Raw genomic sequence first — 15,010 nt, 5'->3', positions numbered from 1 at the left:
CTCCCTATCTCTGTTCCCCCCTCCCTATCTCTGTTCCCCCCTCCCTATCTCTGTTCCCCCCTCCCTATCTCTGTTCCCCCCTCCCTATCTCTGTTCCCCCCTCCCTATCTCTGTTCCCCCCTCCCTATCTCTGTTCCCCCCTCCCTATCTCTGTTCCCCCCTCCCTATCTCTGTTCCCCCCTCCCTATCTCTGTTCCCCCCTCCCTATCTCTGTTCCCCCCTCCCTATCTCTGTTCCCCCCTCCCTATCTCTGTTCCCCCCTCCCTATCTCTGTTCCCCCCTCCCTATCTCTGTTCCCCCTCCCTATCTCTGTTCCCCCCTCCCTATCTCTGTTCCCCCCTCCCTATCTCTGTTCCCCCCTCCCTATCTCTGTTCCCCCCTCCCTATCTCTGTTCCCCCCTCCCTATCTCTGTTCCCCCCTCCCTATCTCTGTTCCCCCCTCCCTATCTCTGTTCCCCCCTCCCTATCTCTGTTCCCCCCTCCCTATCTCTGTTCCCCCCTCCCTATCTCTGTTCCCCCCTCCCTATCTCTGTTCCCCCCTCCCTATCTCTGTTCCCCCCTCCCTATCTCTGTTCCCCCCTCCCTATCTCTGTTCCCCCCTCCCTATCTCTGTTCCCCCCTCCCTATCTCTGTTCCCCCCTCCCTATCTCTGTTCCCCCCTCCCTATCTCTGTTCCCCCCTCCCTATCTCTGTTCCCCCCTCCCTATCTCTGTTCCCCCCTCCCTATCTCTGTTCCCCCCTCCCTATCTCTGTTCCCCCCTCCCTATCTCTGTTCCCCCCTCTCTATCTCTGTTCCCCCCTCCCTATCTCTGTTCCCTCTCTCCCTATCTCTGTTCCCTCTCTCCCTATCTCAGTTCCCCTCTCTCTACCCCCTTTCCCTATTTCTGTTCCCCCCATTTCTCTTCCCCTCTCTAAATCTGTTCCCCTCTTTATCTCCATTCCCCCTCCCCATCTCTATCCCCCCTCTCTATCTCTGTTTCCCCCTCCCTATCTCTGTTTCCCCCGTTTTTCCATTCCCCTCTCTACCTCTACCCGCCTCTCTGTCTCTGCCCCCTCTCTATCTCTGCCCCCTCTCTGTCTCTGCCCCCCTCTCTATCACTGACTCCCTCTCTATCTCTGTCCCTCTCTCTAATTCTGTCCCCCCTCCCTATCTCTGTTTCCCTTCTCTTTCCCTGTTCTCCCTCCCTATCTCTGTCCCTCTCCGTATCTCTGGAATCTCCTTCAGCCTTACAAACAGTGCTGAAATTCTGTTCTCCTGCACAATGCCTGATTTAAGTGCTCCCACCGTTGGTGATTGTGCCTTTAGCGGCCTGGTCCCTGAGCTCTGGATTTCCTTCCCTAAACCTCTCGACTTTTCTCTCCCTAAAGCCTATCTATCTGGCCAAGCTTTTCAACACCCGTTAAAACATGTCACACGTCTTGGTGTCAAATTTTGTTTGATAGTGCTGCTGCAAGGCGTCTTTTGAGTTGTTTTTGGTCACTGTGTCAAAAACACAAGATAAATGCCCCTGGCTGTTTTTTCTATGTTGAGAAGCTTATTTATTAGTGTTACAAGTGGGCTTATGTTAACACTGCAATGAAGTTACCGTGAAAATCCCCTAGTCACCACACTCCTGTTCGGGTACACTGAGGGAGGATTTAGCAAGGCCAATGCACCTTAACCAGCACGTCTTTCGGGCTGTGGAAGGAAACTGGAGGAAACCCACACAGATGCAGAGAGAATGTGCAGACTCCGTGCAGTGACCCGAGCCGGGAATTGAACCCGGGTCCCTGGTGTTGTGAGGCAGCAGTGCTAACCACTGTGCCACCCATTAATGCCCCCTTTAATGGGATTCAATGCAGGAGGAAAGTATAGGCAGCAGATTTCCAATAGAGCTAACGTTTATGGAGATTTGAAGACCAGCCAAGATAGCATTGGGCTAAGTTGTGACTCCACTGAGATAGACAAAGAGAGCGAAGAAGGAATTGCTAAGAGCAAGATTGAAGGTGAAATACTGGCCACCCATGAGCCAATATTCTCTAACATCCTGTTGAGAGACACCAGATGATCTTCAGCAGGTGAACGGCATCCTAGCCTTGGGCGCTGGCCACTTTTCCTTCTGATTTTGGGTCCCTGTCACAAATTAATCGGTAAAAACACTCTGACGGGTACATTACACCTGTGCCTGAATTCTCAAAACAAGTTTCTGTTGCCTCAACGTCTCTGCCAGGGTCACAGGATCGGAGTGTATTACTTCTGGATTTAAGAGAGCTCCTCCAAATATTGTTTGGAAGACAAGAAAGAAAATTGAGCTTGGAGGTTTAGCAAGAGAGAAATAAGGGATTGGCCTGAGTAACAGGTTGGAGTTCTTGTTACATTTTGTGCATCGGAAGGACCACGCTGTGCCAGGAAACATGCTGAGGCACTCAGGGGAGAGGGAAATTTTTAATTGAACGCTAAAGTGACCAAATGGACACCTCCTCACTATGAAGAATATTCCAGGTTGTGTATCTTCTGCCATTAGATTGCCCCAAATGTCCACCATCTTGGGCAGGGCCCTGAGAAGGGTGGCCGGTGCATTTGCCTGTTTCGGATGGAAGGCCACTCACTGTGTGTGATATACGCTGGATCCCAATCAATGTCTTGTGGTCCAGAGGAGCAACAGCTTCACTGCTGGTACTCCCCACCCCCTTCACCCCCATCCCCATGTGTCCGTATTGAATGGCCTGATCCAAGTGTGCAGAAAGAGCAACTGAGGTAAATCAAATTGTGTAGCCTGGATTTCTTCCTTCTGTAGCCTCACTGTAACACCAGGCTGATTTCCTGCCCTCCCCAGATGTCACGCTGCCAAGGTGGCTGGGTGCGATCGAAGCCTAGGCCTTAAAATGACCCCGGTATTTAGAGGGAAGCAAGCAGACAGCAGGCCTAAGGCCTTAGGCCCTCTGACTGCTCTCCTTGGCACACGTAAACATAAAATCAGACCCCTCTAGTGGCAGAACAAGATGACTGCGGCAACTGTCTATCCATTTCTAGTTTCGTGAGTCTGGGGTTTGACTATCAGGGACGGGAAGTTGGACTTCTTTGCATCTGGAAACTGAGGGGGGTTGGTTTGGAGGCAAGAGGGGGTGGCAGCGATGGTGGAGGGGTTTGGGGATAAAGGACCACTTTCGAGGGACTTTATCCCAAGCTCCGAGGACATCAGAAATGGGTCTGGTCCAGTATTGGATGGACTGAATTCTTCAGGTGTCCCTGGCATCTTTCCAAAACAGGCTTAAGGCCCCTTGCTAATGTAACACTGCTGAAGAGCTCATAACGCCTCAGGGCTCTTCATGCAGCCTGATCAGTCATCCTTAACCTGGTGAGATGTGGGGGCAACTCGACTTGGAATTCCCGTGGACAGTAATGGTACCCTCACAATTCTGTGGACGCAAAGACCTGCCCCATGTTTGGGGTTATTCAGTGCTTTGTTGAAAGGACAGGAGCCGAAAATGTAAAATCCAACATCAGAACAGGGCTGCGTGCTCTGGAGCACAGAACATCTTTTCCAAACTCTGCAAAACAGCTCCGCCAGGCACTCCGGCTTCCTCCCACAGACCAGATATGTGTGGCTTAGGTGGATTGGCCATGCTCAATTGCCCCTTAGTGTCGGGTGGACTGACAGGTTAAATATGTGGGGTTACAGGGATAGAACCTGAGTAGGATTGTTGTTGCTGCAGGCTCGATGGGCCAAAAGGCCTCGTTCTGCAGTGTAGGGATTCTGTGATTCTACCATCAGCCACTAGAGTACGCTAGCCTGCAATTCTAGGCTAGGTAATAAGTCCTCAAAGGGAGAAGTCCCTTCTCCAAATCCCTTTATTACAAGTCTGACAACAGCATACAGAGCGCTTTCAGTTAGTAGTCGACACTGGGAGTCCCAGAGGAACTGGCACATCTGGTTAAGACAGTAAGAAGTCTCACAACACTAGGTTAAAGTCCAACAGGTTTATTTGGTAACAAACACCACTAGTTTTTGGAGCGCTGCCCCTTCGTAAGACGAGTGGGGAGTTCTGATCACAGGCCCTTATAAGCAATGTGTTTACCCCAGTCCAACGCCAACATTTCCACATTGTGACACCTGGTTAAGTACAGAGCTGGTGGCTCCCTCATTGACCCATCAATTTGGCCCTTTATCAAGGAGTTCATATTCTAACAGGCCCACCTCAATTGCCTTATTAAGGTCATTACTCCCTCCCTCCCTCCTCTTCGTGTGCCTTTGGGAAGAGTGGAGTTCGGTGCCGGGGCTGAGGTTGCAGGTGGGGAATGGCAGCCATTATGGTCATGGTTGATGTGCTCCCTCCCACCCTGCAGAGTTCACAGAAAGGCCATCGTGGCGGCGGCCAGGAATCCCAGGGGTCCCTCGAGCAGGAGCGGAAACTGAAGCAGTACCTGGAGGACGAGCGGATTGCACTCTTCCTGCAGAACGAAGAGTTCATGAAGGAGCTTCAGCGGAACCGCGAGTTCCTGCAGGCGCTGGAAAAGGGTGAGGCGACACACAGAAGCGGGCAGGGGGAAGCCTTGTGAAAGCTGTGACAGGAACATTTCCATTTTCCTCCCAGTACTTCTTTTCCTTTCTCCTCTGAAGCTGGGCCAGTGAGTCGGAGATCCCTCTGTAATCCGAGTGGATGCTTCCCATGCAAGAATATATGGCAATGGCCTAGTGATATTATTGTATTAATCCAGAAACTCGGCTAATGTTCGAGGAAGAAAATATGTTGGAAAACCTCAACAGATCTGACAGCATCTGTGGAGAGAGAATAGATCTAAAATGTTCTGGGGATCCGGGTTCGAATCCTGCCACGATGGATTGTAAAATTTGAATTCAGTGGAAAAATGTCTGGAATTAAGAATCTACTGATGACCCTGAAACCGTTGTCGATTGTTGTCAGAACCCATCTGGTTCACCAATGTCCTTTAGGGAAGGAAATCTACTGTCCTTACCTGGTCTGGTCTACATGTGACTCAGAAATGGCCTAGCAAGCCATTCACTTCATGGGCAGCTGGGGACGGGCAATAAATGCTGGCCAGCCAATAACATCCCTGTCCCACGAATGAACAATAGTAAAATAATCCAAGTAGGATTTGGACCAATGTTCTTCAAATCCAGCGTGGGGATGTGGCGTACCAGAGTTCCGACTGATTGTACCACAGAGTTACAACGAGCTGAGCCCATCCCTAGTTGCTGGTCTCAGGAAGACGAAGGATTTGGTTGATACTCATAATCCACAAAAAAGGCCAATCCACAGGGAGCTACCAATGACTTACGTCCATGAAGCCCAGTTCCCCTGGGAGGAAGAGGAGTGAGGGAAAAGAGAATTCTGGTCAGAAGTTTCAGCCCCTGCTTCTAAACAGAGGTCGCTTTTCATTGGTTTACTTATTCATTCATGAGATGTGGGTGTCACTGGCTGGGCCAGCGTTTGTTACCCATCCCTAATTGCCCTTGAACTGAGTGGCTTGCCAGGCCATGTTAGAGTGACACATTGCTGTGGCCCTGGAATCACATGTAGGCCAGACCCGGTAAGGATGGCAGAGCTTCCCCTTGTGAATTGCTGGGTTTTTCCACCAATCATTTCATCGTCATCAATAGAATTTTAATTCCAGATTACCTTTAAGATCTTGAATTGAAATGTCACCACGTGGCGTGGCAGGATTTGAACCCGGGTGGGGTGACCCTGGGTCTCTGGATTACTGGTCCAGCGTTCATACCACTACACCACTGTCTCCTATTGTAACTTGTTGCTTTTTTTTCCTTCTTCCAGATCGACTAAAGTATGAGTTAAAAAAATCAAAGTCTGACAGTGCGACTGAATCTTTACCCTCAGAGGACATTAGTTTGCCGTCAGCGGTTCCAGGTAAGTATAGCCGTGAAAATCCCGCTCGGAGTGACTCATGAGGTGTAGTGTTTGCTACTATTAGACTTTAGTGATTTACACAGACTGCCTAATGAGACCTATTCAGCCCCTAATGATTTATCACTTCCCTCTCCATCTGATAAATTTGACAATGTTACACTACACAGTGATGAGCCTCTTGTTCCAGTGTCGCTGGATGTTCACTGCCGTGCGATGTGGGTTACGTAATGAATTCAGACATAGCTGAGTTCATAGGATCCCGACAGTGCAGAAGGAGGTCATTCGGCCCATCGAAACTGCACCATCAACAATCCCACCCAGGTTCTATCCCCGGAACTGCACATATTTACCCAGCTAATCCATCTAGCCTACGCATTCCTTGACATTAAGGGGAATTTCGCATGGTCAATCAACCTAACCCGCACGTCTTTGGAGTGCGGGAGGAAAGCGGAGCGTCCGAAGGAAACCCATGCAGACACGGGGAGAATGTGCTAATTCCGCACAGACAGTGACCCAAGTCGGGAATCGAACCTGGGTCCTTGGCGCTGTAAGGCAGCATCACTAATCACTGTGCCGTTTGTTGGCGGTGAGTGAGTGCTACCTGGTAGCTGAGTGGTACTGAGCCATACCTGGCAGCAAAGTCAATACGACCTCGTCCTGCCCGACTTTCAGCGAGGCAAGATGGGAAGATCAGGTGGGAGGAGAAAAATCAGGTTAGCACTGGGTTTTTCTCATTCTCCCGATCTCACTGGCGTTGTTCTGCCGGTGAAATTGTCTTCACGCTGAGAAAGGAGCTGATTTAAATCATCAACAACTCCCAGGCCCGATTGTCCAGGCTCACTTACCTGCACCACCTCAACGGCCAAGGTTCTCCCCAGTAGGAATCATGTATGGTCCTCACCAATGGGAGCCAGATGTGTTGGCCTCAGCAGGGGATATCAGAGGCCATTGAAGCCCCCAGGTGGTTGGGGGCAGGGGTGGGCAATGCCCATGGATCACCCTGGCACTGCTTGCTAGGCACCCTAACACTGCCCACCAGGTACCATCTCCCAGGACACCCCCCCCCCCTAATACTCGGAAATTGGGGTACATTGGCAGTGGTCTCCCAGAGCTCAGTAGCTGACTTCATCGGCGACTTAAGGCTCCACCCTGCCCCCTGCTGGCGAGAACCGCATCCTGTCACTCTTCCTGCACTAAGTGCCATCAGATTGCATATTCAAACTTGTTCTAAAAACAAGTCTGAAACTTTCCCGTTTTCTCACTTGTTTGGCACTTAGAATATCTTTTGTGAAATTCCATGTTGAGGATCGATTCCTGGTTTGCATTGTGCTTGGACATCAATTGAGAATGGGACTGAGTTTGATCTGGGTGCATCTGCTTGAAAACCAGTTTCTCTGTCACAAGAAGAGTGGGAACTTGGAATGAGGGAGCAAGTGGCACCCACTGAAACATAGAAGATAGGAGCAGGAGGAGGCCATTCAGCCCTTAGAGCCTGCTCTGCCATCCCACTCAATTGCCTAATCCTACTTTCTCCCCATAACCTTTGATCCCATTGGCCCCAAGTGCTATATCCAGCCACCTCTTGAATACATTCAATGTTTTGGCATCAACTATTTCCTGTGGTTGTGAATTCCATAGGCTCACATATTTGGACTGTAGAGGGAAACCCACGCAAACATGGGGAGAATGTGCAAGCTCCACATAGCAATAAGTCTCACAATACCAGGTTAAAGTCCAACAGGTAACCCACCTGACAAAGGAACAGCCAGTTCCGAAAGCTAGTGGAGTTTGCTATAAGTAAATCTGTTGGACTTTAACCTGGTGTTGTGAGACTTCTTGCTGTGTTTACCCCAGTCCAATGCCAGCATCTCCACCTCAAACTCCACATAGACAGTGACCCGAGTCGGGAATCGAACCCGGGTTCCTGATGTTGTGAGGCAGCAGTGCTAACCATTGTGCCACTGTGCTGCCCTACAGTATAGAAGGAGGCCATTGAGCCTGCACTGACAACAATCCCACCCAGGCCTTAACCCCTTAACCCCGAGTCCTCCTGAAACTAAGGGGCAATTTAGCATGGCTAATCCACCTACTCTGCACCTTTTCAGAAGGTGGGAGGAAACCGGAGCACCCGGAGAAAACCCACACAGATACGGGGAGAACGTGCAAAATCCACACAGACGGTGACCGGAGACTGGAACTGAACCCCGGACGGCAGCGACTCAGAAAGATGACTCATCACTCATTTCTCAAGGGCAGTTGGGGGATAATGAATGAAATATAAAAATCTCCAATTACTGTCTAGACCAGTCATTACAGAATAATGAAATTGACAGTGATGGAATGAACCACGTCAATGACCGCTCGGCAGTGCACTCTGTGCTGGGGCCATGAATGACTACATTCCGTTGATGTAGAAATGTAAAGCTGTGATGAGAGAACGTTTGGAAGCAGTTGTTAACCCTTTTCTCTCCGGTTTTGTCACAGTTGATTCTGGCGTCTCCGGTGTGGCTGAAGCAAGCAGCGTAGCTTTTGATGATGCCATGTTCAGGGACAAGCTGAAACACATGGGCAAATGTGAGTCCATCTCAAGTTATTACCTTTCGCAACTCAGAAAGAGGCCACTCAGCCCAACTGCTCCATGCTCAGGGTTTAAGCTCTGTACCACTTCATAGAGTCATGAAATCATAGAATCCCTACAGTGCAGAAGGAGACCATTTGGCCCATTGAGCCTGCACCAACGACAATCCCACCCTATCTCTGTAACCCCCACATATTTACCCTGTTGATCCCCCTGACACTAAGGAGCAACTTAAAATGGCCAATGAACCTAAGCCACACATCTTTGGAGTGTGGGAGGAAACTGGAGTACCCAGAGGAAACCCACGCAGACACTGCAAACGTGCAAACTCCACACAGTCACCCAAGAATGGAATTACTTCCACCATATTATATCTCACCTTGTCAACATATTCCTTTCCCTCTCATGTGCTTATTTGACTTCCCCAAAAGTTCAAGATGGTGCCGGAGCAAGGCGACTTCTTGTGAGTTGTCCCCCACATAGCCTCTTACTCTATCTTTTACAATTGTTCTCTGCTTTTAAAACTCTAAATCTTTTAAACGCTACAACAAAGCTTTATATTGAGTTGATCTTTCTCTACATCCTAGCTATGACTGTAACACTATACTCTGCACCCTCTTCTTTCATTGTCCTCTATGTAATCTATGAACAGTATGCTTTGTCTGTATAGCGCACAAGAAAAAGTATTTTTCACAGTATCCCAATACATGTGGCCATAATAAATCAAATCAAATCAAAAATGAATCAGGATCAGAGGTTTATTTATTGGGACTTGAAGGATGAAGCGTGAATGGATCAAAGATTTCAAGGTGTTCCGAGTGTATGGAGTTAGGTCATAGAACAGCCATGATCTCATTGAGTCGGGGGATAGATTTGAGGGGCTAAATGGCTTAATTGTGTTCCTTTGTCACGAGTAACACCCCATAGTGTTGATAAATAGAGACATGATCCAAGTTGTTTCTTTAGGTGAAGTGAGCTACAAGTTGGGGATAGCCGTAATTTAACACTCATTAAAATGTAATACATTCCTTCTGTATTTTGTACAATTATACAATAATTATTGGTTACATTGGAAAATCGATTGTAATTTATGAAGCAGAGATGTTGGGTAGTTGAGAGTGTCGGTGTTATTCTATTATAGAGATTGAGGAGCTGGGGGATGCCATACTGAGGTGCTACAACACCGCCGCAGGCAGGAGGATGTAATTACAGCGTGACCTGTTGAGGAATTATGATACTGTGTGAGTTAATGCTGGTGTATAAATGTCAAAGAAAGATGTTTAATTCGCAAGTTCACCAATTTGAGTGAAAGGGAAAGTAAAGGAAAAAGTAGGACCTCAAAGTCTGACAGCAGCAGGTAGGAAGCTGTACTTGAGTTGGTTGGTACGTCACCTCAGACTTTTGTATCGTTTTCCCTGACGGAAGAAGGTGGAAGAGAGAATGTCCAGGGTGTGTGTAGCCTTTAATTGTGCTGGCTGCTTTGCCAAGGCAGTGGGAAATGTAAGCAGAGTCAATGAATGGGAGGCTGGTTTGTGTGATGGACTGGGCTACATGTAGTTGTTGGGGGGAAGATGTGGTGACCCTCGGGTTAAATTGCCGCCAGTCAGCTCTCCCTCTCAGCCTCTCCAGGGAAGAGCAGCCTATGGTCATCTGGGACTTTGATTTATAGGGCCGGATCTTACAGCCTCGTTTGTCCCGAAACTGTGTATCTTCTTCCCGACAGAAGAAGGTGGAAGAAGGAATGTCCAGGATGCACGTGGTCCTTGATTTATGCTGGCTGCTCTGCCGAGGCAGTGGGAAGTGTAGACGGAGTCAATGGATGGGAAGCTGGTTTGTGTGATGGACTAGGCTGTGGTTGGGGGGTGTAGATGGTGTGGGTGGTGGTGTGGAGGTGGTAGGCTGGTTATGTAATCATTGACACAGTTCACCTGTCATGAGCACAAACTCATTGAGGCAGAAGAACTTGATAGGATGGCCGCGTGGAGTAAAGGGGCCGAATGGCCGACTCCTACACCTTACGTTAACTCAAGGGGGAGCTGACCCATTGCTTTTATCTTTCAGCAACGCGGAAGAAGCTTTTCGAGTTGGCCCGAGCGTTTTCAGAGAAGACAAAGATGAGGAAGTTGAAGCGAAAGCATTCCTTAAAACATCACACGTATCCTTAGTGGTCTTTTATCATGGAATAGCCAAGGCGAAGGGTCGGGATCCAGAGCACCACTGTGGTGGAGTAGATGAGAAAATCCGGAAGGGATTGGCTCAGCAGCAGTCGGTGTAGGGAAGTAATCATAGAATCCCTGCAGTGTGCAAGGAGGCCATTTGGCCCATCTAGTCTCCACCAACCACAATGCCACCCAGGCCCTATTCCCGTAACCCCACATATTTACCCTGCTAATCCCCCTGACACTATGGTCAATTTAGCATGGCCAATCAACCAAACCTGCACATCTTTGGACAGTGGGGGGAAACCGGAGCACCTGGAGGAAACCCATGCAGACACGGGGAGAATGTGCAAACTCCACACAATCAGTGATGCAAGGCCGGAATTGAACCTGGGTCCCTGGCACTGAGGCAGAATGCTAACCACTGTGCCAACCGAGTGCCGACTGTTGCATCAGCCCCTAGAACATGACTGCAATGCCATTGTTGCATTATGCCCATCACAGACTCATTACCTTAACTATTAACCCATTGAAGAATACAGCATGGGGGGTGTGGAAGGCCATTCAGCCCATTTTGCCTGTGCCAGATCTTTGGAAGGATTAGCCGCTTCATCCCACTCTCCCTGCTTTGTCTCCCCGATCCCTGGAAATCTTTTCCTTTCTCGTATCAATTCCGTTTCTGGACAAGCGGAATAAAAGACAGGGTAAATCAGGCGCTGGACATTAGTCCACGGATTGTTGGAAGTGGAGACTGTGGAAATCCAGGAGCTGCCGGAAATCTCCTGTGCTGGGAATGGCTGAGGTCGAGTTTTATCAACCTTGCTTCCAGTGAGGGAGTATGGAAGAGGAGGAGGATAGTGTGTTGGCAACTGAACAGGAACAAAATCAGAGCAGCAACCAATACCTCAATATAGGTTAAACAGGGAGAGAGGAACAAGGTTGCAGCAGATTGGAGATTACATACTCAGAACCAACCAGCCCTTTCTTGTTTCATAGAATCTCTACAGTGCAGAAGGATGTTATTCGGCCCATTGAGTCTGAACTGATTGCAATCCCACCCAAATCCTGTCCCCGTAACCCCACGCATTTGCCCTACTATTCCCCCTGACACTAAGGGGCAATTAAGCATGGCCAATCACCCTAACCTCCACATCTCTGCATTACTGCAGCAGGAAACAGTGTTGTGCAATGTACTTTATACGGTAATATTTTACAGCCAAATAGGCACAGACACGTTGTCAGGGGTAACTTAAATTGTCATTATTCAGCCATTTGTCTTAGCAAATTGCAATGTTTCAATGTGCTTTTTCCTTTACCTGTCTGGTAATGCAGTCTTGGAACAGCAGCCTCAACAGCAAACCTCCTTGATGATGTAGAAGGTCATTCTTGCGGTAAGAATATTTGCGTGTACATTTTTAAAAATGCAAACAGGGCACAAAATTGTCATTGTATGGAAGTAATTGTCTTTGGAATATATGATCTTTCCAACAAAGCATTCCATTCTCTAGATTAGTTCTCTTGGTACCTCTGCTGGTGGGGATGGGACACCAGGGGGTCAGGGGTTATAGGGAAAAGGCAGGAGAATAGGGATGAGAAAAATATCAGCCATGATTGAATGGCAGAGCAGACTCGATGGGCCAAGACTCGATTCTGCTCCTACGTTTTATGGTCTTACAGTCATACGTGGTGGGATAGAGTCAGAGAGGTTTACAGCATGGAAACAGGCCATTTGGCCCAACTTGTCCATGCCGCCCTTTGTTTTTAATGACTAAGCTAGTCCCAATTGCCTGCACTTGGCCCATATCCCCAAAAAGCCATCTTAATCATGTAACTGTCTAAACGCTTTTTAAAAGACAAAATTGTACCCACCTCTACTACTACTTCTGGCAGCTTGTTCCAGATACTCACCACTCCATGTGTGAAAAAATTGACCCTCTGGAACCTTTTGTATCTCTCTCCTCTCAACTTAAACTTATACCCTCTAGTTTTAGACTCTCCTACCTTAGGGAAAAGGTATTGACTATCTAGTTGATGTATGCACCTCATTATTTTGTAGACCTCTATAAGGCCACCCCGAAACCTTCTACGCAACAGAGAAAAAAGTCCCAGTCTATCCAGCCCCTACTTATAACTCAATCCATCAAGCCCGGGTAGCATCCTAGTAAATCTTTTCTGCACTCTTTCTAGTTTAACAATACCCTTTCTATAATAGGGTGACCAGAATTGCACACAGTGTTCCAAGTGTGGCCTTACCAATGTCTCATACAACTTCAACAAGACGTTCCAACTCCTGTATTCAATGTTCTGACCAATGAAACCTAGCATGGATTTGATTTGATCTGGCCTTTGGCATGAGGCTTATTCTTTGCTGCATTGCGGCCTACACTTTGAGGAGGCAGGAAGCCTAAACATTGCGTGAAGTTGTAATCATCCGGGATCGTGCTGCCATAAGCTCATAAGGTACAAGAGCAGAATTGGGCCATTCGGCCCATCGAGTCCACTTCCACCAATCGATCATGGCTGATATGCTCCTCATCATCGTTTTCCTGCCTTCTCCTATAACCCTTCAGCCCATTTACCAATTAAAAATCTGTCTAATTCCTCCTTAAATTTACTCACTGTCCCAGCATTCACCACTACTTTGGGGTAGCGAATTCCACAGATTCACAACCCATCCAGACCCGTTCCCATTTACCCTAGCTAGTCCCCCTGACACTAAGGGGCAATTTATCATGGCCAATCCACCTAACCTGCACTTCTTTGGAGTGTGGGAGGAAACAGAGGCACCCAGACGAAAGCCACATGGGGAGAACTCGGGTCCCTGGTGCTGTGGGGCAGCAGCGCTAGCCACCATGCCTGCCCTGTCCTTATCTACACGCGACTCCAGAGCTACAGCAATGTGGTTGACTCCAGAACACCCTCTGAATTGGCCAAGCAAGCCACTCAGTTCAAGGGCGATTCGGGACGGGCAATAAACACTGACCCACCCAGCGAGGCCCGCGCCCTGTGAATGAATAAAAATTTATTTAAAAGTTAGCCTATATCTCTCTCCCTCCCTTTTAGACGAAGATACCCAAATCCGAAAGCAGCCCTTACAGGAGGAGGATGAAGAGAATAAGGAGGGACAGTCATGGTAAGCTTTAAGAGAATGGTTCTTCTTCTTGGCATGTTTTCACCTGTTTGAATGTCAATCTCTTGAGGTGAATTCTATTGTAACGCACCTTAGCCGTTTGATTCACATTTCCTGTTCCTCTTTCTCTTCCCATGCAGATCCTGACACCTTTCTACTCAAGGAGCTTTGTCCAGTGATTACACTGAAGGACTATTAGACTTCATAGATGAAGTTGGCGGCAGTTAATGTACATCTCTTCATCTGCTTTTTAACCATTTCTGTAATGAATAAGGCACAATTAAATGGGGGTGGGGGGTAGGGTGGGGGCGGGCTGGGGGAGGGGTGTGGAGAATCAAGGTAACCCATCCACCACCGTTGTAAGTCAAGGGTTTGGGTGCTGTTCACCTTTTTATCTTTAATCCTGCGTGATTCTCAAGTTATAGATGTCTAGATCTTTCCATCTAGGCCTTGCCATAGTCTTAACCCTGACTCACAATGGCTAAGAGCAACTGGTTGACAACCGGGGTCTAGTTTTTAACTATAACCTTGTATTACAATATTTTTTTATAGAAGCGGCCTGCTCCAGACATTGAATTGTATTCCGCTTGGACTGCCGTTCGATTCAAATAGGCGGAGTATTTCTTTTAGTTTATTGTCAAACGATGTCCTTATTGGGTGTCACGTGCCTAATGTTATGCTGTATGAATTAACAGGCCCTGTCAACAGGCCCGGAACATATCCCATTGTTGTCAATGTTTTTGTTGTCATTACTCGGCCCATATTGTTTTTCCTTTTTCTATGTCTTTTTTTAAAGAAACGCTAGATTATAGCGTGCCACAGGATTAACCGCGATGAAGAAACGTCCAATGGTTGTGACGAATATCGATGGGCACTGGGCTTGAGGCCTAGGCTGGGTTGAGTCATAATCACGCCACAGCAGTGTCAATCGATGCTCAGCCTGACTGGTCATTTACAAGCGGGAAGTGTTGTCCGATGCAAATGTTAAAACATTTCGCCGCGACTTGCAGTGACAGTGGGCCGTATGGTATATCCACCGCAGCATTAATGTGCCCTCTTGCCAGTATTGTAGATGTGTGTAAGGTGAAGAACGCGCGCAGGAGTTTAAACATATCAGGAACATGGAGACTAATTTTCCCGTCCCGCCCGCCACGGGAATGGGAGTGGGCGAGGGGCAGAACATGGAAAACTCTGTTGATCTCAGGTGGGATTTTCCGGTTTGGGGGCGAACGTGGCCGGAAAATCCCACCCCCTTGGTATCACTTCCAATACTCT

At 48.3% G+C, this 15,010-nt stretch overlaps 1 protein-coding gene across 3 annotated transcripts in view; it reads left to right on the top strand.

Moving 5' to 3' along the window:
• The window catches only part of cuedc1b (CUE domain containing 1b), a 133,762-nt gene extending 119,742 nt beyond the window's left edge, over window positions 1–14,020 (top strand). For all 3 annotated transcript variants that reach the window (XM_080210494.1, XM_080210496.1, XM_080210495.1), the window contains exons 5-11: window positions 4,328–4,499; window positions 5,776–5,868; window positions 8,353–8,442; window positions 10,508–10,601; window positions 11,938–11,996; window positions 13,669–13,738; window positions 13,876–14,020. In XM_080210494.1, coding sequence (XP_080066620.1) covers window positions 4,328–4,499; window positions 5,776–5,868; window positions 8,353–8,442; window positions 10,508–10,601; window positions 11,938–11,996; window positions 13,669–13,738; window position 13,876 — 579 coding nt within the window. In that variant the 3' untranslated portion in view covers window positions 13,877–14,020. The remainder of the gene's footprint in view (window positions 1–4,327; window positions 4,500–5,775; window positions 5,869–8,352; window positions 8,443–10,507; window positions 10,602–11,937; window positions 11,997–13,668; window positions 13,739–13,875) is intronic.
• The last annotated feature ends 990 nt before the right edge of the window (window positions 14,021–15,010 follow it).

This window comes from Carcharhinus amblyrhynchos, chromosome 23, assembly GCF_965287045.1.
Source record: "Carcharhinus amblyrhynchos chromosome 23, sCarAmb.v2.hapA, whole genome shotgun sequence".
NCBI classification, from domain to species: Eukaryota; Metazoa; Chordata; class Chondrichthyes; order Carcharhiniformes; family Carcharhinidae; genus Carcharhinus; species Carcharhinus amblyrhynchos.
The sequence above is the reverse complement of the archived record's forward strand: the minus strand, read 5'-3'. Positions and strand labels throughout refer to the sequence as shown.